Source organism: Sinohyriopsis cumingii, chromosome 14 (genome assembly GCF_028554795.1).
Source record: "Sinohyriopsis cumingii isolate HCF-2022 chromosome 14, ASM2855479v2, whole genome shotgun sequence".
NCBI lineage: Eukaryota > Metazoa > Mollusca > Bivalvia > Unionida > Unionidae > Sinohyriopsis > Sinohyriopsis cumingii.
This window is the reverse complement of record NC_142974.1, coordinates 120,869,566-120,894,709: the sequence shown is the minus strand read 5'-3', so window position 1 is coordinate 120,894,709 and position 25,144 is coordinate 120,869,566. Positions and strand designations below refer to the sequence as shown.

At 32.6% G+C, this 25,144-nt stretch overlaps 1 protein-coding gene across 3 annotated transcripts in view; it reads left to right on the top strand.

Annotated features, from left to right (window-relative positions):
• The window catches only part of LOC149784721 (ras-related protein Rab-32-like), a 60,028-nt gene that overhangs the window by 10,038 nt on the left and 24,846 nt on the right, over positions 1-25,144 (top strand). For 2 of the 3 annotated variants that reach the window (XM_089932748.1, XM_089932749.1), the window contains exons 3-4: positions 21,107-21,232; positions 23,203-23,281. In XM_089932748.1, the coding sequence (XP_089788874.1) occupies positions 21,107-21,232; positions 23,203-23,281 (205 nt within the window). Of the gene's footprint in view, positions 1-16,076; positions 16,341-21,106; positions 21,233-23,202; positions 23,282-25,144 lie in introns of those variants that run through there. The other variant, XM_089932750.1, reaches the window with a different exon arrangement.

Below are 25,144 nucleotides of genomic sequence, written 5' to 3'. Positions count from 1 at the left end.
AGAGAGAGAGAGAGAGATGGATTTATATATTGTGTCAATCAAGTTGTAGAGAGAGAGAGAGAGAGAGATGGATTTAGATATTGTGTCAGGCCATTATGTTTTAGAGAGAGAGAGGTGGAATTAGATATTGTGTCAGGCCATCAAGTTGTAGAGAGAGAGAGAGATGGATTTATATAGTGTCAATCAAGTTAGAGAGAGAGAGAGAGAGATGGATTTATATATTGTGTCAATCAAGTTGGAGAGAGAGAGAGAGAGATGGATTTAGATATTGTGTCAGGCCATCAAGTTGGAGAGAGAGAGAGAGAGAGAGATGAATTTATATATTGTGTCAATCAAGTTGTAGAGAGAGAGAGAGAGATGGATTTATATATTGTGTCCATCAAGTTGTAGAGAGAGAGAGAGAGAGAGATGGATTTAGATATTGTGTCAGACCATTATGTTTTAGAGAGAGAGAGATGGATTTAAATATTGTGTCAGGCCATTATGTTTTAGAGAGAGAGAGATGGAATTAGACATTGTGTCAGGCCATCAAGTTGTAGAGAGAGAGAGATTTGGATTTAGATATTGTGTCATGCCATCAAGTTGTAGAGAGAGAGAGAGAGAGAGAGAGAGAGATGGATTTATATATTGTGTCAATCAAGTTGTAGAGAGAGAGAGAGAGAGAGAGATGGATTTATATATTGTGTCAATCAAGTTGTAGAGAGAGAGAGAGAGGTGGATTTATATATTGTGTCAATCAAGTTGTAGAGAGAGAGATATGGATTTAGATATTGTGTCATGCCATCAAGTTGTAGAGAGAGAGAGATGGATTTATATATTGTGTCAATCAAGTTGTAGAGGGAGAGAGAGAGGTGGATTTATATAGTGTCAATCAAGTTGTAGAGAGAGGGAGATGGATTTATATATTGTGTCATGCCATCAAGTTGTAGAGAGAGAGAGAGAGAGATATGGATTTAGATATTGTGTCAGGCCATCATGATTTAGAGAGAGAGAGAGAGAGAGAATGGATTTAGATATTGTGTCAGGCCATCATGATTTAGAGAGAGAGAGAGAGATGGATTTAGATATTGTGTCAAGCCATCATGATTTAGAGAGAGAGAGAAATGGATTTAGATGTTGTATCAGGCCATTATGTTTTAGAGAGAGAGGGATGGATTTAGATATTGTGTCAGGCCATTATGTTTTAGAGAGAGAGAGAGATGGATTTAGATATTGTGCTAGGCCATTATGTTTTGGAGAGAGAGATGGATTTAGATATTGTGTCAGGACATTAGGTGATGACAGCTGATACATACCATTTATTGAGAAAGACACCCATCCATTGCCACCTTGCTGCCACCCACCCACCCACCCAAATTCACCTCACTTCACCTTGTCCTAACCATACTTCATTATTACAGGCATATTCTTTCATGCTAAAATTGATGTTTGGGAATGGAATGGCATTCTTTAATATATGATTTCTATATCAACATGACATTTTTAGGACATTCACATTATGAGGTATGTTTATTTTGGTCAACACAGCCCTTTCTATTAGATCTAAATTTTGTATTTTCATTGATGCATGTTTTTATTGGTCTACACAGCCCTTTAAATGGATCTTAATTTAGTATTTTCATTGATGAGTTATGTTTTTATTGGTCTGCACAGCCCTTTAAATGGATCTTAATTTAGTATTTTGATTGATGAGGTATGTTTTTATAGGTCTACACAGCCCTTTAAATGGATCTTAATTTAGTATTTTCATTGATGAGGTATGTTTTTATTGGTCTACACAGCCCTTTAAATGGATCTTAATTTAGTATTTTCATTGATGAGGTATGTTTTTATCAGTCTACACAGCCCTTTATATTAGATCTTAATTTTGTATTTTCATTGATGTATGTTTTTATTGGTCTACACAGCCCTTTAAATGGATCTTAATTTAGTATTTTCATTGATGAGGTACGTTTTTATTGGTCTACACAGCCCTTTAAATGGATCTTAATTTAGTATTTTCATTGATGAGGTATGTTTTTATTGGTCTTCACAGCCCTTTAAATGGATCTTAATTTAGTATTTTCATTGATGAGGTATGTTTTTATTGGTCTACACAGCCCTTTAAATGGATCTTAATTTAGTATTTTCATTGATGAGGTATGTTTTTATTGGTCTACACAGCATTTTAAATGGATCTTAATTTAGTATTTTCATTGATGAGGTATGTTTTTTTTGGTCTACACAGCCCTTTATATTAGATCTTAATTTTGTATTTTCATTGATGTATGTTTTTATTGGTCTACACAGCCCTTTAAATGGATCTTAATTTAAGATTTACATTAATGAGGTATGTTTTTATTGGTCTTCACAGCCCTTTATATTGGATCTTGATTTAGTATTTTCATTGATGAGGTATGCTTTTTTTGGTCTACACAGCCCTTTATATAGGATCTTGATTTAGTATTTTCATTGATGATGTATGTTTATATTGGTCTACACAGTTCTTTATATTGGATCTTAATTTAGTATTTTCATTGATGAGGTATGCTTTTTTTGGTCTACACAGCCCTTTATACTGGATCTTAATTTAGTATTTTCATTGAAGAGGTATGTTTTTATTGGTCTTCACAGCCCTTTTTATTGGATCTTATTTTGATATTTTCATGGATGAGATATATTTTTATTGGTCTACACAGCCCTTTATAATGGATCTTAATTTGATATTTTCACTGATGAGGTATGTTTTTATTGGTCTACACAGCCCTTTATATTGGATCTTAATTTAGTATTTTCATTGATGAGGTATGTTTTTATTGGTCTATACAGCCCTTTATAATGGATCTTAATTTGATACTTTCACTGATGAGGTATGTTTTTATTGGTCTACACAGCCCTTTATATTGGATCTTAATTTAGTATTTTCATTGATGATATATGTTTTTATTGGTCTACACAGCCCTTTAAATGGATCTTAATTTTGTATTTTCATTGATGAGGTATGTTTTTATCGGTCTACACAGCCCTTTAAATGGATCTTAATTTAGTATTTTCATTGATGAGGTATGTTTTTATCGGTCTACACAGCCCTTTATATTAGATCTTAATTTTGTATTTTCATTGATGTATGTTTTTATTGGTCTACACAGCCCTTTAAATGGATCTTAATTTAAGGTTTACATTAATGAGGTATGTTTTTATTGGTCTTCACAGCCCTTTATATTGGATCTTAATTTAGTATTTTCATTGAAGAGGTATGTTTTTGTTGGTCTTCACAGCCCTTTATATTGGATCTTAATTTAGTATTTTCATTGAAGAGGTATGTTTTTATTGGTCTTCACAGCCCTTTATATTGGATCTTAATTTGATATTTTCATGGATAAGATATGTTTTTATTGGTCTACACAGCCCTTTATAATGGATCTTTATTTGATATTTTCACTGATGAGGTATGTTTTTATTGGTGTACACAGCCCTTTATATTGGATCTTAATTTAGTATTTTCATTGATGAGGTATGTTTTTATTGGTCTACACAGCCCTTTATAATGGATCTTAATTTGATATTTTCACTGATGAGGTATGTTTTTATTGGTCTACACAGCCCTTTATATTGGATCTTAATTTAGTATTTTCATTAATGATGTATGTTTTTATTGGTCTTCACAACCCTTTAAATGGATCTTAATTTTGTATTTTCGTTGATGAGGTATGTTTTTATTGGTCTACACAGCCCTTTATAATGGATCTTAATTTGATATTTTCACTGATGAGGTATGTTTTTATTGGTCTACACAGCCCTTTATATTGGATCTTAATTTAGTATTTTCATTAATGATGTATGTTTTTATTGGTCTTCACAACCCTTTAAATGGATCTTAATTTTGTATTTTCATTGATGAGGTATGTTTTTATTGGTCTACACAGCCCTTTAAATGGATCTTAATTTTGTATTTTCATTGATGAGGTATGTTTTTTTTGGTCTACACAGCCCTTTATAATGGATCTTGATTTGATATTTTCATGGATGAGGTATGTTTTTATTGGTCTGCACAGCCCTTTATAATGGATCTTAATTTAGTAATTTCATTGATGAGGTATGTTTGTATAGATCTACACAGCCCTTTAAATGGATCTTAATTTAGTATTTTCATTGATGAGGTATGTTTTTATTGGTCTTCACAGCCCTTTAAATGGATCTTAATTTTGTATTTTCATTGATGAGGTATGTTTTTATTGGTCTTCACGGCCCATTACAGTGGATCTTAATTTGATATTTTCATTGATGAGGTATGTTTTTATTGGTCTACACAGCCCTTTAAATGGATCTTAATTTTGTATTTTCATTGATGAGGTATGTTTTTTTTGGTCTACACAGCCCTTTATAATGGATCTTGATTTGATATTTTCATGGATGAGGTATGTTTTTATTCGTCTGCACAGCCCTTTAAATAGATCTTAATTTAGTATTTTCATTGATGAGGTATGTTTTTATTGGTCTACACAGCCCTTTAAATGGATCTTAATTTTGTATTTTCATTGATGAGGTATGTTTTTATTGGTCTTCACGGCCCATTACAGTGGATCTTAATTTGATATTTTCATGGATGAGGTATGTTTTTATTGGTCTACACAGCCCTTTAAATGGATCTTAATTTTGTATTTTCATTGATGAGGTATGTTTTTATTGGTCTACACAGCATTTTAAATGGATCTTAATTTAGTATTTTCATTGATGAGGTATGTTTTTTTTTGGTCTACACAGCCCTTTATATTAGATCTTAATTTTGTATTTTCATTGATGTATGTTTTTATTGGTCTACACAGCCCTTTAAATGGATCTTAATTTAAGATTTACATTAATGAGGTATGTTTTTATTGGTCTTCACAGCCCTTTATATTGGATCTTGATTTAGTATTTTCATTGATGAGGTATGCTTTTTTTGGTCTACACAGCCCTTTATATAGGATCTTGATTTAGTATTTTCATTGATGATGTATGTTTATATTGGTCTACACAGTTCTTTATATTGGATCTTAATTTAGTATTTTCATTGATGAGGTATGTTTTTATTGGTCTACACAGCATTTTAAATGGATCTTAATTTAGTATTTTCATTGATGAGGTATGCTTTTTTTGGTCTACACAGCCCTTTATATAGGATCTTGATTTAGTATTTTCATTGATGATGTATGTTTATTTTGGTCAACACAGCCCTTTCTATTAGATCTAAATTTTGTATTTTCATTGATGCATGTTTTTATTGGTCTACACAGCCCTTTAAATGGATCTTAATTTAGTATTTTCATTGATGAGTTATGTTTTTATTGGTCTGCACAGCCCTTTAAATGGATCTTAATTTAGTATTTTGATTGATGAGGTATGTTTTTATAGGTCTACACAGCCCTTTAAATGGATCTTAATTTAGTATTTTCATTGATGAGGTATGTTTTTATTGGTCTACACAGCCCTTTAAATGGATCTTAATTTAGTATTTTCATTGATGAGGTATGTTTTTATCAGTCTACACAGCCCTTTATATTAGATCTTAATTTTGTATTTTCATTGATGTATGTTTTTATTGGTCTACACAGCCCTTTAAATGGATCTTAATTTAGTATTTTCATTGATGAGGTACGTTTTTATTGGTCTACACAGCCCTTTAAATGGATCTTAATTTAGTATTTTCATTGATGAGGTATGTTTTTATTGGTCTTCACAGCCCTTTAAATGGATCTTAATTTAGTATTTTCATTGATGAGGTATGTTTTTATTGGTCTACACAGCCCTTTAAATGGATCTTAATTTAGTATTTTCATTGATGAGGTATGTTTTTATTGGTCTACACAGCATTTTAAATGGATCTTAATTTAGTATTTTCATTGATGAGGTATGTTTTTTTTGGTCTACACAGCCCTTTATATTAGATCTTAATTTTGTATTTTCATTGATGTATGTTTTTATTGGTCTACACAGCCCTTTAAATGGATCTTAATTTAAGATTTACATTAATGAGGTATGTTTTTATTGGTCTTCACAGCCCTTTATATTGGATCTTGATTTAGTATTTTCATTGATGAGGTATGCTTTTTTTGGTCTACACAGCCCTTTATATAGGATCTTGATTTAGTATTTTCATTGATGATGTATGTTTATATTGGTCTACACAGTTCTTTATATTGGATCTTAATTTAGTATTTTCATTGATGAGGTATGCTTTTTTTGGTCTACACAGCCCTTTATACTGGATCTTAATTTAGTATTTTCATTGAAGAGGTATGTTTTTATTGGTCTTCACAGCCCTTTTTATTGGATCTTATTTTGATATTTTCATGGATGAGATATATTTTTATTGGTCTACACAGCCCTTTATAATGGATCTTAATTTGATATTTTCACTGATGAGGTATGTTTTTATTGGTCTACACAGCCCTTTATATTGGATCTTAATTTAGTATTTTCATTGATGAGGTATGTTTTTATTGGTCTATACAGCCCTTTATAATGGATCTTAATTTGATATTTTCACTGATGAGGTATGTTTTTATTGGTCTACACAGCCCTTTATATTGGATCTTAATTTAGTATTTTCATTGATGATATATGTTTTTATTGGTCTACACAGCCCTTTAAATGGATCTTAATTTTGTATTTTCATTGATGAGGTATGTTTTTATCGGTCTACACAGCCCTTTAAATGGATCTTAATTTAGTATTTTCATTGATGAGGTATGTTTTTATCGGTCTACACAGCCCTTTATATTAGATCTTAATTTTGTATTTTCATTGATGTATGTTTTTATTGGTCTACACAGCCCTTTAAATGGATCTTAATTTAAGGTTTACATTAATGAGGTATGTTTTTATTGGTCTTCACAGCCCTTTATATTGGATCTTAATTTAGTATTTTCATTGAAGAGGTATGTTTTTGTTGGTCTTCACAGCCCTTTATATTGGATCTTAATTTAGTATTTTCATTGAAGAGGTATGTTTTTATTGGTCTTCACAGCCCTTTATATTGGATCTTAATTTGATATTTTCATGGATAAGATATGTTTTTATTGGTCTACACAGCCCTTTATAATGGATCTTTATTTGATATTTTCACTGATGAGGTATGTTTTTATTGGTCTACACAGCCCTTTATATTGGATCTTAATTTAGTATTTTCATTGATGAGGTATGTTTTTATTGGTCTACACAGCCCTTTATAATGGATCTTAATTTGATATTTTCACTGATGAGGTATGTTTTTATTGGTCTACACAGCCCTTTATATTGGATCTTAATTTAGTATTTTCATTAATGATGTATGTTTTTATTGGTCTTCACAACCCTTTAAATGGATCTTAATTTTGTATTTTCATTGATGAGGTATGTTTTTATTGGTCTACACAGCCCTTTATAATGGATCTTAATTTGATATTTTCACTGATGAGGTATGTTTTTATTGGTCTACACAGCCCTTTATATTGGATCTTAATTTAGTATTTTCATTAATGATGTATGTTTTTATTGGTCTTCACAACCCTTTAAATGGATCTTAATTTTGTATTTTCATTGATGAGGTATGTTTTTATTGGTCTACACAGCCCTTTATAATGGATCTTAATTTGATATTTTCACTGATGAGGTATGTTTTTATTGGTCTACACAGCCCTTTATATTGGATCTTAATTTAGTATTTTCATTAATGATGTATGTTTTTATTGGTCTTCACAACCCTTTAAATGGATCTTAATTTTGTATTTTCATTGATGAGGTATGTTTTTATTGGTCTACACAGCCCTTTAAATGGATCTTAATTTTGTATTTTCATTGATGAGGTATGTTTTTTTTGGTCTACACAGCCCTTTATAATGGATCTTGATTTGATATTTTCATGGATGAGGTATGTTTTTATTGGTCTGCACAGCCCTTTATAATGGATCTTAATTTAGTAATTTCATTGATGAGGTATGTTTGTATAGATCTACACAGCCCTTTAAATGGATCTTAATTTAGTATTTTCATTGATGAGGTATGTTTTTATTGGTCTTCACAGCCCTTTAAATGGATCTTAATTTTGTATTTTCATTGATGAGGTATGTTTTTATTGGTCTTCACGGCCCATTACAGTGGATCTTAATTTGATATTTTCATTGATGAGGTATGTTTTTATTGGTCTACACAGCCCTTTAAATGGATCTTAATTTTGTATTTTCATTGATGAGGTATGTTTTTTTTGGTCTACACAGCCCTTTATAATGGATCTTGATTTGATATTTTCATGGATGAGGTATGTTTTTATTCGTCTGCACAGCCCTTTAAATAGATCTTAATTTAGTATTTTCATTGATGAGGTATGTTTTTATTGGTCTACACAGCCCTTTAAATGGATCTTAATTTTGTATTTTCATTGATGAGGTATGTTTTTATTGGTCTTCACGGCCCATTACAGTGGATCTTAATTTGATATTTTCATGGATGAGGTATGTTTTTATTGGTCTACACAGCCCTTTAAATGGATCTTAATTTTGTATTTTCATTGATGAGGTATGTTTTTATTGGTCTACACAGCATTTTAAATGGATCTTAATTTAGTATTTTCATTGATGAGGTATGTTTTTTTTTGGTCTACACAGCCCTTTATATTAGATCTTAATTTTGTATTTTCATTGATGTATGTTTTTATTGGTCTACACAGCCCTTTAAATGGATCTTAATTTAAGATTTACATTAATGAGGTATGTTTTTATTGGTCTTCACAGCCCTTTATATTGGATCTTGATTTAGTATTTTCATTGATGAGGTATGCTTTTTTTGGTCTACACAGCCCTTTATATAGGATCTTGATTTAGTATTTTCATTGATGATGTATGTTTATATTGGTCTACACAGTTCTTTATATTGGATCTTAATTTAGTATTTTCATTGATGAGGTATGCTTTTTTTGGTCTACACAGCCCTTTATACTGGATCTTAATTTAGTATTTTCATTGAAGAGGTATGTTTTTATTGGTCTTCACAGCCCTTTTTATTGGATCTTATTTTGATATTTTCATGGATGAGATATATTTTTATTGGTCTACACAGCCCTTTATAATGGATCTTAATTTGATATTTTCACTGATGAGGTATGTTTTTATTGGTCTACACAGCCCTTTATATTGGATCTTAATTTAGTATTTTCATTGATGAGGTATGTTTTTATTGGTCTATACAGCCCTTTATAATGGATCTTAATTTGATATTTTCACTGATGAGGTATGTTTTTATTGGTCTACACAGCCCTTTATATTGGATCTTAATTTAGTATTTTCATTGATGATATGTTTTTATTGGTCTACACAGCCCTTTAAATGGATCTTAATTTTGTATTTTCATTGATGAGGTATGTTTTTATCGGTCTACACAGCCCTTTAAATGGATCTTAATTTAGTATTTTCATTGATGAGGTATGTTTTTATCGGTCTACACAGCCCTTTATATTAGATCTTAATTTTGTATTTTCATTGATGTATGTTTTTATTGGTCTACACAGCCCTTTAAATGGATCTTAATTTAAGGTTTACATTAATGAGGTATGTTTTTATTGGTCTACACAGCCCTTTATATTGGATCTTAATTTAGTATTTTCATTGAAGAGGTATGTTTTTGTTGGTCTTCACAGCCCTTTATATTGGATCTTAATTTAGTATTTTCATTGAAGAGGTATGTTTTTATTGGTCTTCACAGCCCTTTATATTGGATCTTAATTTGATATTTTCATGGATAAGATATGTTTTTATTGGTCTACACAGCCCTTTATAATGGATCTTTATTTGATATTTTCACTGATGAGGTATGTTTTTATTGGTCTACACAGCCCTTTATATTGGATCTTAATTTAGTATTTTCATTGATGAGGTATGTTTTTATTGGTCTACACAGCCCTTTATAATGGATCTTAATTTGATATTTTCACTGATGAGGTATGTTTTTATTGGTCTACACAGCCCTTTATATTGGATCTTAATTTAGTATTTTCATTAATGATGTATGTTTTTATTGGTCTTCACAGCCCTTTAAATGGATCTTAATTTTGTATTTTCATTGATGAGGTATGTTTTTATTGGTCTACACAGCCCTTTATAATGGATCTTAATTTGATATTTTCATGGATGAGGTATGTTTTTATTGGTCTACACAGCCCTTTAAATGGATCTTAATTTTGTATTTTCATTGATGAGGTATGTTTTTTTTGGTCTACACAGCCCTTTATAATGGATCTTGATTTGATATTTTCATGGATGAGGTATGTTTTTATTGGTCTGCACAGCCCTTTATAATGGATCTTAATTTAGTAATTTCATTGATGAGGTATGTTTGTATAGATCTACACAGCCCTTTAAATGGATCTTAATTTAGTATTTTCATTGATGAGGTATGTTTTTATTGGTCTACACAGCCCTTTAAATGGATCTTAATTTTGTATTTTCATTGATGAGGTATGTTTTTATTGGTCTTCACGGCCCATTACAGTGGATCTTAATTTGATATTTTCATTGATGAGGTATGTTTTTATTGGTCTACACAGCCCTTTAAATGGATCTTAATTTTGTATTTTCATTGATGAGGTATGTTTTTTTTGGTCTACACAGCCCTTTATAATGGATCTTGATTTGATATTTTCATGGATGAGGTATGTTTTTATTCGTCTGCACAGCCCTTTAAATAGATCTTAATTTAGTATTTTCATTGATGAGGTATGTTTTTATTGGTCTACACAGCCCTTTAAATGGATCTTAATTTTGTATTTTCATTGATGAGGTATGTTTTTATTGGTCTTCACGGCCCATTACAGTGGATCTTAATTTGATATTTTCATGGATGAGGTATGTTTTTATTGGTCTACACAGCCCTTTAAATGGATCTTAATTTTGTATTTTCATTGATGAGGTATGTTTTTTTTGGTCTACACAGCCCTTTATAATGGATCTTGATTTGATATTTTCATGGATGAGGTATGTTTTTATTCGTCTGCACAGCCCTTTAAATGGATCTTAATTTAGTATTTTCATTGATGAGGTATGTTTTTATAGATCTACACAGCCCTTTAAATGGATCTTAATTTAGTATTTTCATTGATGAGGTATGTTTTTATTGGTCTACACAGCCCTTTAAATGGATCTTAATTTAGTATTTTCATTGATGAGGTATGTTTTTATTGGTCTTCACAGCCCTTTAAATGGATCTTAATTTAGTATTTTCATTGATGAGGTATGTTTTTATTGGTCTACACAGCCCTTTAAATGGATCTTAATTTAGTATTTTCATTGATGAGGTATGCTTTTTTTGGTCTACACAGCCCTTTATATAGGATCTTAATTTAGTATTTTCATTGATGAGGTATGTTTATATTGGTCTACACAGCCCTTTATATAGGATCTTAATTTAGTATTTTCATTGAAGAGGTATGTTTTTATTGGTCTTCACAGACCTTTATATTGGATCTTAATTTGATATTTTCATGGATGAGATATATTTTTATTGGTCTACACAGCCCTTTATAATGGATCTTAATTTAATATTTTCACTGATGAGGTATGTTTTTATTGGTCTACACAGCCCTTTATATTGGATCTTAATTTAGTATTTTCATTGATGAGGTATGTTTTTATTGGTCTACACAGCCCTTTAAATGGATCTTAATTTAGTATTTTGATTGATGAGGTATGTTTTTATTGGTCTACACAGCCCTTTAAATAGATCTTAATTTAGTATTTTCATGGATGAGGTATGTTTTTATTGGTCTACACAGCCCTTTAAATGGATCTTAATTTTTTATTTTCATTGATGAGGTATGTTTTTTTTGGTCTACACAGCCCTTTATAATGGATCTTGATTTGATATTTTCATGGATGAGGTATGTTTTTATTAGTCTACACAGCCCTTTATATTGGATCTTAATTTAGTATTTTTATTGATGAGGTATGTTTTTATTGGTCTACACAGCCCTTTATAATGGATCTTGATTTGATATTTTCATGGATGAGGTATGTTTTTATTAGTCTACACAGCCCTTTATATTGGATCTTAATTTAGTATTTTTATTGATGAGGTATGTTTTTATTGGTCTACACAGCCCTTTATATAGGATCTTAATTTAGTATTTTTATTGATGAGGTATGTTTTTATTAGTCTACACAACCCTTTATATTCGATCTTAATTTAGTATTTTCATTGATGAGGTATGTTTTTATTGGTCTACATAGCCTTTTATAATGGATCTTAATTTGATATTTTCACTGATGAGGTATGTTTTTATTGGTCTACACAGGCCTTTATAATGGATCTTAATTTGATATTTTCACTGATGAGGTATGTTTTTATTGGTCTACATAGCCCTTTATAATGGATCTTAATTTGATATTTTCACTGATGAGGTATGTTTTTATTGGTCTACATAGCCCTTTATAATGGATCTTAATTTGATATTTTCACTGATGAGGTATGTTTTTATTGGTCTACACAGCCCTTTATAATGGATCTTAATTTAGTATTTTCACTGATGAGGTATGTTTTATTGGTTTTCACAGCCCTTTATAATGGATCTTAATTTGATATTTTCACTGATGAGGTATGTTTTTATTGGTCTACACAGCCCTTTATAATGGATCTTAATTTAGTATTTTCATTGATGAGGTATGTTTTTATTGGTCTACACAGGCCTTTATAATGGATCTTAATTTAGTATTTTCACTGATGAGGTATGTTTTTATTGGTCTACACAGCTCTTTATGATGGATCTTATTTTGATATTTTGAGGTATGTTTTTATTGGTCTACACAGCCCTTTATGTAGGATATTAATTTAGTATTTTCATTGATGATGTATGTTTTTTTTTTGGTCTACACAGCCCTTTGTATAGGATCTTGATTTAGTATTTTCATTGATGAGGTATGTTTTTATTGGTCTACACAGCCCTTTATAATGGATCTTAATTTGATATTTTCACTGATGAGGTATGTTTTTATTGGTCTACACAGCCCTTTATAATGGATCTTAATTTAATATTTTCACTGATGAGGTATGTTTTTATTGGTCTACACAGCCCTTTATATTGGATCTTTAATATTTTCATTCCAATAGTTAAATATGTTGGTCTAGACATCTTACAAAAAATCCTACTATATGACCATTTCTGTATCTGAAGATGTAGCTCAAAAAGAAACACTTGGTTAAGATAGAGGTAACACACTTGTTTTGCACATATACAGTCACAGGTTTGATGCCTTGTTCTGACATTCTCAGAACTAATTGTCTAATCCAGAACATTTGGGTTTTACCTGAGGTTTTTCTGCTTTCCTTCCTGTAAAAACTGACTCTTTCACTGATATCTGAGCCGTTGTGTGGTTGAAAAGAGTTGTATGTAAATGTTTTGTTACAGATTTTTCATGGTTCTGTTATGGAAATTAAAAGTATACCACCCATACAGATGATGACCTCTTTGTAAAACTTCTAATTCTGTTAAAGAAAAAAATAATTTGGACTTTGACTTTTTATTTTCTGTGGACAGTTGTCTGACCCACAGATAGCTTAAACATAACTTCCTTGCTCAGATTTATAGAAAAGAAGGACCTATGATATCCGAAGGACCTATGATATCCATTGAAGTAAATAATTTATCTTGAGATAAAAGAGAATTTCAAACACTATTCTGACCCAAAATATAATCCCAGTCCCCATCCTTCCAGAACAATAATCTATCAGCCACTAAATTGGAACACGGGTACTAATCAGTGATCTAGAAATCCAACTGATCAGAAATATTCTAAGAATTAAAACCATCCTTTGTTGTAATATTTGTATAGATTTTAAGTCTTTTTCTATTCTACTCAATCTATGTAGTTTTTTTGTGGCACTTTTCCATCTAACACAAAATGTAATATAAAACAATCACTCAAAATCTGTGTTAATTCTTCGCCAACACAATAAACTTGTATAAAAACCATTTACACTATTGCTTTTTGACAAATATTTTTATTTAAAACATGGACACAAACCATTGTCACCATTGCTTTTTTAATTATTTCTATTTAAATCTGAAAAAGTTGTTTGATTACAGGTATCCTCTTGGTAATTTGTTATCACTGCTATTTCATCATAGTGCCTGTCATCACAGTGGCAATGCATGTGGAGCCCCCTGTGGTACTTTGTTATGATCACTGCTATTTCAGCATAGTGCCTGTCATCACAATGGTAATGCATGTGGAGCCCCCTGTGGTACTTTGTTATGATCACTGCTATTTCATCATAGTGCCTGTCATCACAATGGTAATGCATGTGGAGCCCCCTGTGGTACTTTGTTATGATCACTGCTATTTCATCATAGTGCCTGTCATCACAATGGTAATGCATGTGGAGCCCCCTGTGGTACTTTGTTATGATCACTGCTATTTCATCATAGTGCCTGTCATCACAATGGTAATGCATGTGGAGCCCCCTGTGGTACTTTGTTATGATCACTGCTATTTCATCATAGTGCCTGTCATCACAATGGTAATGCATGTGGAGCCCCCTGTGGTACTTTGTTATGATCACTGCTATTTCATCATAGTGCCTGTCATCACAATGGTAATGCATGTGGAGCCCCCTGTGGTACTTTGTTATGATCACTGCTATTTCATCATAGTGCCTGTCATCACAATGGTAATGCATGTGGAGCCCCCTGTGGTACTTTGTTATGATCACTGCTATTTCATCATAGTGCCTGTCATCACAATGGTAATGCATGTGGAGCTCCCTGCGGTACTTTGTTATGATCACTGCTATTTCATCATAGTGCCTGTCATCACAATGGTAATGCATGTGGAGCCCCCTGTGGTACTTTGTTATGATCACTGCTATTTCATCATAGTGCCTGTCATCACAATGGTAATGCATGTGGAGCTCCCTGTGGTACTTTGTTATGATCACTGCTATTTCATCATAGTGCCTGTCATCACAATGGTAATGCATGTGGAGCCCCCTGTGGTACTTTGTTATGATCACTGCTATTTCATCATAGTGCCTGTCATCACAATGGTAATGCATGTGGAGCTCCCTGCGGTACTTTGTTATGATCACTGCTATTTCAGCATAGTGCCTGTCATCACAATGGCAATGCATGTGGAACCCCCCTGTGGTACTTTGTTATGATCACAGCTATTTCATCATAACATCAGTATCCTCATAATGACAACCCTTTATGGGGCCTCTCTGTGATAATTTGTTATCACTGCTCTTTCATCATACAAACCACTGTCCCTGTAATGGCAGCACTCATCAGGGCCCTCCAGTCTAGTACCATAAAGATAACATCATCATGTACTCCAGTCTAGTACTATAGACACTTACATCATGTACTCCAGTCTAGTACTATAGACACTTACATCACGATACTCCAGTCTTGTACCATACAAACTAACATGATAGTACTCCAGTCTAGTACCATAGACACTTACATCATGATACTCCAGTCTAGTACCATACAAACTAACATGATTGTACTCTAGTCTGGTACCATACAAACTAACATCACGGTACTCCAGTCTAGTACCATACAAACTAACATGATGGTACTCCAGTTTAGTACCATAGACACTTACATCATGATACTCCAGTCTAGTACCATACAAACTAACATGATCGTACTCTAGTCTGGTACCATACAAACTAACATCACGGTACTCCAGTCTAGTACCATACAAACTAACCTGATGGTACTACAGTCTAGTACCATACCAACTAACATCATGCTACTCCAAACTAACATCACACTACTCCAAAAACTAACATCATGCTATTCCAAACTAACATCATGGTACTCCAAAGTAGCATCTTACTGCAGTCTAGTACCATAAAAAACTAACATCATGGTATTCCTTTGCCAGAAATGGATAACCAATGTTTTGCTGATTTATTTTGGAATTTTCAAAGTATCCATTTATTAACATGAATGATTGATCTTTATTAGAATATTTACTGTACTGGGACATTCCTAATCAATATGCATGTATCCTGAAATTTTATCAATGAGGGTATTGAGATAAATCAGTAAACACTGAATCAGATGACTATCATTCAAGGGAAGATATATGCATGTATTCAAATCATGTGATTTTCTGAAATGCATATAATGGAAATGTTAAAGGATATATTTTAAATGAAAGTGCATTTTAAACTCATTCATCCAGACAATAGCTAATGTTATTTATTGGAGAAGGATTAATGTTTTTAGCACACCATACATGATATACTTGCCATTGTACAACTAAGGAAAACAGCCATTGTTGAAGTGTGCTATTTTCATAACTGGAGTGTGAATGTGAAATTACTGCCAGTAAAGTGCAATTATGGTAAGGAATTTTTTCTATTATATGAACAGATTTGTTGTTTGGTTTGATAAGATTTTTAGGTCACCTGACCATGACAAAATTTCTGCGATATGACCCTGTATTTATTATGCATATTGTATCTTGCATCCATGGGCAAATGTGTCTTGTCACTAATGAGGCCATATCACTGATCCAGTTTTGATCCACCCTGGACTGTGAACTTTTATCTCAAGCTTCTGGATGAATTGGTTAATGAGCTGATTTCACCATGATTTACTGAGCTTGTTACCAATATGGAGGCCATAATTTTCACTAGATTTTGATCAAACTTGGAATGTAGACTTGTACATAATCGAGTTTTAGCATGAGTATGATTATAGGCAGATATGTATTTATGAGGTAATCTATTTGGCTGAACTTGTTTCCAGTCTAGAGAGTATTTTTGTTCTGATTTTAAGTAAATTTGTTCCCAATGAAGGGGCTGTTTTGTTTTTTCTCTGAATTTGAGTAAACTTGTTCCCATTCTACACACTGTATTGCTTTTCTTTGGACTTTCAGTAAACTTGTTACCAGTCTAGAGACCGTATTTTTTTTATCTGAGTTTGAGTAAACTTGCTCCCAGTCTAGAGAATATTGTTTTATCTAATTTTGAGTAAGCTTCTTCACAGTCATTTTAATGTATTGTTTATTTTTGGATTTTGAGTAAACTTGTTCCCAGTCAGTAGAGGCTGTATTTTTTCTAAGTTTGAATAAACTTGTTCTCAGTCCAGAGACTCAGTATTTTTATCTGATTTTGAGTAAACTTGGTCAATAGACTTTAATCAACAAGATGTTCGGTGAGTTTTATTATGAGTAAGATTGGTGCATATTAATAGAATTAAGCAGTTATAAATAACTTGTAAGTTACTGTATATACTTGCTTATAAGTTAAGTCCAACTGTAGACAACAAAGATTCTGATCTGTCATAGCATAATGCACCTGAATATCAGGGTCAGTGTTGTTTGTTCAACTGGTTACTCTAACAAACTGCACAGGCCAAGATTGGTTAGTGCAATATGCAACAGCAGATATGGGTCTGTGCAGTTTGCAGTTGGACTCGTCTTATTAGCAAGTATATACAGTATATTCAGAACAATTTTTATCCCCCTTTAAAATGTTTGAACACAATTTATCCCAGTGTTTCATGGATCACTGTGAAACTTGGTAAATTATATGGTCTTTGTGAAAAACCATTGCTTCTGTAATTTTGTTAGTAATACCCTTTTGGACTTGGTGTACGGCATAATCTTGTGAATCCTCTGGCCAAGCAGTTTTTATTGGATTGCCATGACACTTTGTATATGGTATGGCCATTATTTGAATGTGTCAGCAAAATCCTAATGCTCTCACAGTTTGGTTAGAGTTATTGCCCTGTATGACCTGATGCAGTAATACAAGAATATTGTCAGTCCAACATTTCTTGCTGATTTTATTTTCACTGTGAAACTTGGTACAGATTATAGTCATTATCTAAATATTAATATATCAACACACCTTTATGCTCTGATATTGGTTATAAGAACTATTTCCATATTTATATTAGTTGCTTCCATAATGTTTAAAAGTGCTGCTTCTATAATGTTTAAAAGAGTTGAATCCATAATGATTATAAAAGTTGTTTCCATGATGATTGTAGGATCTGTTTCCATAATGTTTAAAAGCACTGTTTCCATAATGTTTATAAGAGCTGTTTCCATAATGTTTAAAAGAGCTGTTTCCATAATGTTTGTAAGAGCTGTTTCCATAATGTTTAAAAGAGCTGTTTCCATAATGTTTATGAGCTGTTTCCATAATGTTTAAAAGAGCTATTTCCATAATGTTTAAAAGAGCTGTTTCCATAATGTTTAAAAGAGATGTTTCCATAATGTTTATGAGCTGTTTCCATAATGTTTAAAAGAGATGTTTCCATAATGTTTGTAAGAGCTGCTTTTGTAATGTTTATAGAAGTTATTTCTAAATTGTTTAAAAGAAGTGTTTCTATAATATTTATAAGAGATATTTCCATAATGTTTAAAAGAACTGTTTCCATAATGTTTAAGAGAGATGTTTCCATAGTGTTTATGAGTTGTTTCCATAGTGTTTAAAGTAGCTGTTTCCATGATGTTAAGGAGAGCTGTTTCCATAATGTTTATAAAAAAAAGCTGTTTCCATAATGTTTATAAGAGTTGTTTCCATTTGTAACATTCAGCTGGATGCAAAACACAATAGATTTTGTGAACACAACTACTCCTGCAGTATATTGCTTTGAGACTTGGTACTTTTGGTGGTAAATCATCACAAATTGGATTGCATGTTGACTGATCATTATATTCACAATATTTTCAGAAGACCTATTCCCTTTTTATATGTCTGCTATTTTAGCGTGCATTTTGTGTTATAACTCTGTCTGTTAATCTGTCCAATAACTGTTTTAATTTGTCCAATAACTATGTTATAATCTGTCCAATAACTCTAAGTTTGAATCTGTCCAGTAACTGTTATAATCTGTCCAACAACAATATTTTAATCTGTCCAATAACTCTGTTTTAATCTACTTAATACCTTTCTTGTTCCACGCTATAACTTCTGTTCTAAGGCACATATTAACTTTATTTCTAGACCTCATCCTTGACCAGTTTGTGGATGAATTTCAATTAATTTATGGAAGAGTTCAGTTGATATTCAGGTCAAGAGGCCAAAGGTCAGGTCATTATGACACAAGGAAAATCATTGACCAAAACTTTGTGGATGACTTATACTTAGGGTAGATTCTGGACTTGTAAGGTCAGAGGTCATGATCATGGTGAATATAGTAAGAAAGTAGTGGTTTTGGCACATAGTCCAGTTCAAGACCACATATGTTACCCAAGAGTCTCAGTCATTGAGATCCATTGATCAGTAATTTCTAGTCAGCAACCCCATACCCAATTATTGCCTACATGGAGGACTATTAAACACAGAGAATGTGCCATTCACGGTACTTGTCTTGACTCTGGACTGGCCTCCATCATGGGGTAGAGGGAATATGCATGCCAGGTGGGAGTGTGTATGTGTGTATATATATATATTTATATATATATATATATATATATATATATATATATATATATATATATATATATATATATATATATATATGAGCAAATATCAAATTGTTCCTCTGATTTATTATTGATGAAAAATCTTTCATCATAATGGCAATAAATTTGTCAGTAAATCATTCTAACAAAAGCATTGGAGATTTTGGTGTCCACTGGCACCAACTTTTTTATTACAGTTCTTCCCTGTTAAAACACCTTGTTATAATGCTGTTCTGAATACAGTGTGGTACTACTATGGTCCCCATGACCAAAATCATACCAGTGTATGGCCGCATGGGTTGAAAGAAAACAAGGTTCAGCTTCATTTTATATCTTCATATCCATTTCAAAACACCATTATTTAAAAAAAAATTGGGAGTGCCAACTATAACACAGTTTGGTATATTATGTTAGTCTCAGTATATTACAATTTTGTATATATTGCAGTCTCAGTGTAACAAGTTTTAGTATATAACACAGTCACTGGTCATGGACCCTGACTACACATTGTAACAATGGAGAGCTTTATTACTGGTGTTATTTACTTATATTTGTAGACAGTATACTCTAGGACCACTTAGACTATCTTCAGTCTTTCATCAGCTTTGATTATACAAGTTATTTCCTAAACTTTTCCTTATTGTGATGATGTCATTTATAATTTGTTAGTTACCTATTAGCTTTGCTTCACAGTTTTCAAAATTGTGTATATCATAGGTAATGTTGAAACAACTTTTTCTTACCTTTATTTTGGTGTATGATTGATGAGTGTAATATGGGTTATAGTGTATACATCTTGGCCTTTCTTAATGTACACCTCTCAAAGATTGCTAGCTCCACTTGGTCATTTTCACTTCCTGGACTTCAAAAGTAGATTGGAAAAAATGGGATAAATTTTTTGTACTTATATATATATATATGTTATATTTCATGTATTACACTTTCAGAAGAAGTTGTTAAAATGACTTTCAGTTCCCTTTATTTTGGTGTTTAATTTGTGGGTGATATTAGAGTTATTTGGGTTATTAAGTCTATTCTGTCAAATTTATTTTTCCTTATTTTGATAACTGCTAAAGTTAGTGTACTTTGGAATAGTTCAGGCTCATTTTTAGCACATTAGGGAGTTCACATTTTGATGGCTGCCTGCTTTAGATTGTGTCTGGTTTTCATAAAATTGAACATTTAAAGAAATTTCAGTTATGTTACATGAAATTAGTATAAGGTACATGATAACTCTAGAGTGGAACCCTAACATGAACTTCCTGTCTTCTGACACTATTCTGTCATTTTATTGGTTGTATTATTTACACATGCACTTCAGTTTAGTTTAAAACACACTTCATTTTCAATCAGCCATTTTGAGAATGATAATACAGTTGGACACAAAACATACTAAAGACATTTTTTTATACCTTTTAATAGAAACTGACATGATTATATTTAAAAAAAAGCACATGACAAAGTTCACATCCATAGTTATAACTGGAAGGAATATTGGAGCCCTGTGCAGTTCTGTCTAGCTTCACCCTCCCATGCTATTAATGGGATGATTATAATTTTTTTCTTACCATGTTGATTTCAGTATGCTTCTGAGAATTAAAAGGGGATGAATTAAGCACCTCTTTGTGTTTTATTTTTCATTTCTTTTATTTATATTATGTTTATTTCCATTTCCATTTTGTTACCAGGCTGGAGGAGGGGAGAAGAAGGAACACCTTTATAAGATTCTTGTCATTGGGGAACTTGGAACTGGAAAAACAAGCATCATCAAGAGATATGTTCATCAGTTCTTCTCACAGCATTACAGGGCAACTGTATCCTTGTTTATTTAATTCACAAATTTAAACATGTTTATACTCGGAATGGAAGCTGCAGATGGCCTAGTGGTGTAAAGAACATGGATAAGTGCTTGCCAGTAGCTTTTCAAGGGTCATTGGCTCTTTACAGGGTTTTCCTGGGTTCTTCTTCAACCGGTTATACTGGCCACTATGTACAGCCAGTCATGTACCGAAAAATGATGTGTTATACTCCTTATTCAGTGTATGCTTTTAGTTACCTCCACATCTGTTGTCGCTTATATTTCTAACTGTATTATCTAATTGTTTTTTAAAAATCAGTTTACTTCTTTGTTTTCTGTCAAATCCATGCTATCATTTGTTATGCACAAGAATTCGGGAAATATTGCATTAAAGGTTTTTTTTAAAAAATGTCCCCACAGCATGCTGTTATATTTCTAAATCATTATAAGTAGCACATACATGAATATCAACCTTCTATCTGTTTATTTGGTTATGTGAAATGAAAATGTTCTTGGTGTTGCTTATCATTTTATGTCATATTCATGAAACATTTTCTTTTTTATGTATCCAACATAAGGCAAAACACATCATTTTATGATGTTTTCCATCTGACTTTCTGTCTGTCATTGCACCTCTCGACATTTTTGTTTCCAGAAAAAAAGTTGAGTTTTCTATATACTGCCTTTACCGGACTTTGTACGTACAGTAGTTTGTATATGGGATAATGGAGAATCCTGTCAATTTTGGGGTGAAAGGTCAAGGTCATTGTGACTGAAAGAATACAGATGGTTTACCAATCATGCAGGCATTAGTGTCAGTTTTGGAGTAAAAATCAATGAAGTCAATGCAAATAAAATAATTAATGCACAGTAACAATTGTTATCCATCATAGAATGGGACCAAAATTTTGGATTGCTTGTATTTGATATAACACTGTTCATTTTGGGGTCAAATGTAAAGGTCATTGTAACTGAAAGAAGAAAATGGTCTCCAAATAAAAGTCTGACCACATATCCACATATCTAGATTTCCCTAATGGCATTGTCTCTTCTCTATCTCTCTCTCTCTCTCTCTCTCTCCATGCATTGGTTTAGCCTTGTGTTTTTTGTGTAGCTTCATGATGTCATTGTCTTTGTCAACTGCGTTCTTAATACATTGTAATTAATGTGTTCTATTTTCTCTGCATGAAATCAATGTAGTTGTCTGCGTGTCTTGGTTTATTTTAATAATATATTCAATTATCAAATTAAAAATCACCAAGACTACTAAAGAAAAACCTCTGACTCAACAATTCAGGAAGGTGTAGCACATACTGTACCTTCATCCCCACTGCTATCAGGGGTTTACAGCCTGTATTAGGGTTAAAGGAATTCCTATTGTGAATGAGAATGATGCAAACCATGAGACAAATTTATATCTTTGATATACAACCATTTATAACTGGGATTCAAACTGCAGAGACTCGGATGGGCTATCACATATTATGCCATCAGATCTGGGTCTATCAAGTTTGTTAAGAGCAGTCAGAACAAAAAAATACAATATAGACCCTGACATGCTGGCACTTTGTCTAATGGCACATCTTGGTGGATGTTGTTCACAGTTAGAATCAACTTATAAGTGAATATGTGTGGTATATATGACTTGGTCAGGTCCATACAATGAAGAATTGCATCTCAGAACATTGTTGTGTAGATATACTGGAAATAATATCAATATATCTAGTTCATAGCAACTGATGAATACAAAATTATGTTGTTTCTCTTGCATGATTGTTTTCAGCAACTGTATGCTTCTCTCCAAAGGTCCGGTGGTGGTTGGGTTTATATGTGGCAACTTTGAACTCAATTGTCCCATTGTGCCCATCATATCTCAATCAGATCACAAATTCTGGTGGTTGTATATCATTTCACTGCACACATATATTCATTTTCAAGATAATTTTCCCACAATATACCAGTCATTTTGACCTTGACCTTGTCCAGATCGGTGTAGATTTTGCTTTGAAGGTTCTTAACTGGGATGCAGATACAATTGTTAGGCTACAGCTGTGGGACATAGCAGGTAAGGAAATATTGTAGACACAACCATATTATATATGGATTGTACATGGTCTGATGTGTGCAGACATTTTGAAGACTTTGAATCGGTGGGATCAAAGTCTTTCCCTTGAGTGCTTTGGTAAATATTTTCACAGATCAGTACACCCTCACTGTAATGCCATTCCAAAAGTCTTTCGCTTGAGTGCTTTGGTTAATGTTTTCACATATCAATACACCCTGACTGTAATGCCAATCCAAAAGTCTTTACCTTGAGTGCTTTGGTAAATGTTTTCACAGACCAACACACACTCACTGTAATGCCATTCCAAAAGTCTTTCGCTTGAGTGCTTTGGTAAATGTTTTCACATATCAATACACCCTGACTGTAATGCCAATCCAAAAGTCTTTACCTTGAGTGCTTTGGTAAATGTTTTCACAGACCAACACACACTCACTGTAATGCCATTCCAAAAGTCTTTGCCTTGAGTGCTTTGGTTAATGTTTTCACATATCAGTACACCCTGACTGTAATGCCAATCCAAAAGTCTTTACCTTGAGTGCTTTGGTAAATGTTTTCACAGACCAACACACACTCACTGTAATGCCATTCCAAAAGTCTTTCGCTTGAGTGCTTTGGTAAATGTTTTCACATATCAGTACACCCTGACTGTAATGCCAATCCAAAAGTCTTTACCTTGAGTGCTTTGGTAAATGTTTTCACAGACCAACACACACTCACTGTAATGCCATTCCAAAAGTCTTTGCCTTGAGTGCTTTGGTTAATGTTTTCACATATCAGTACACCCTCACTGTAATGCCATTCCAAAAGTCTTTCCCTTGAGTGCTTTCATAAATGTTTGCTCAAATCAGATCAGCCCACCCTCACTGTAATTCCATTACAAAAGATTTCCCTTGAGTACATTGGTAAATGTTTTCACAAATCAGATCAACCCACCCTCACTGTAATTCCATTCCAAAAGTCTTTCCCTTAAGTGCTTTGGTAATTGTTTTCACAGACCAACACACCTTCACTGTAATACCATTCCAAAAGTCTTTCCCTTGAGTGCTTTGCTAAATGTTTTCACTCCCTTGAGTGCTTTGGAAAATGTTTTCACAGAACAGTATACCCTCATTGTAATGTCATTCCAAAAGTCTTTCCTTTGAGTGTTTGGTAAATGTTTTCATAAATCAGATCAACACACACTCACTGTAATACCATTCCAAAAGTCTTTCCCTTGAGTGCTTTGGTAAATGTTTTCACAGTTCAGTACATCCCTACTGTAATGCCAATCCAGAAGTCTTTTGCCTTGAGCATTTTCATAAATGTTTGCATAAATCAGATCAATCCACCCTCACTGTAATTCCATTCCAAAAGCTTTTCCCTTGAGTGCATTGGTAAATGTTTTCACAAATCAGTACACCCTCACTGTAATGCCATTCCAGAAGTCTTTCCCTTGAGTGCTTTGCTAAATGTTTTCACTCCCTTGAGTGCTTTGCTAAATGTTTTCACAGGTCAGTATACCCTCACTGTATTGTCATTTCCAAAGTTTTTCCTCTGAGTGCTTGATAAATGTTTTCATGAATCAGGTTAACACACCCTCACTGTAATGCCATTCCAAAAATCTTTTCCTTGAATGTTTTCATGTATCAGTACACCCTCAGTGTAATACCATTGCTAGGTGTCATAAAAGTAGACCATCATATAGGTGAGGGTGCCTTATATTGAGGCGATTTATATATGTAATTGTACTATTAACGACTGAAATGGGATGCATGGCCATAATTGCTTTATAAGAATGACAACATTATAAAGAGGTCCCTTATAGTAAGGGATTTCTGTGGAGACATTTTTCATGATTAGGTACAAGTTACATAAGATATGTAC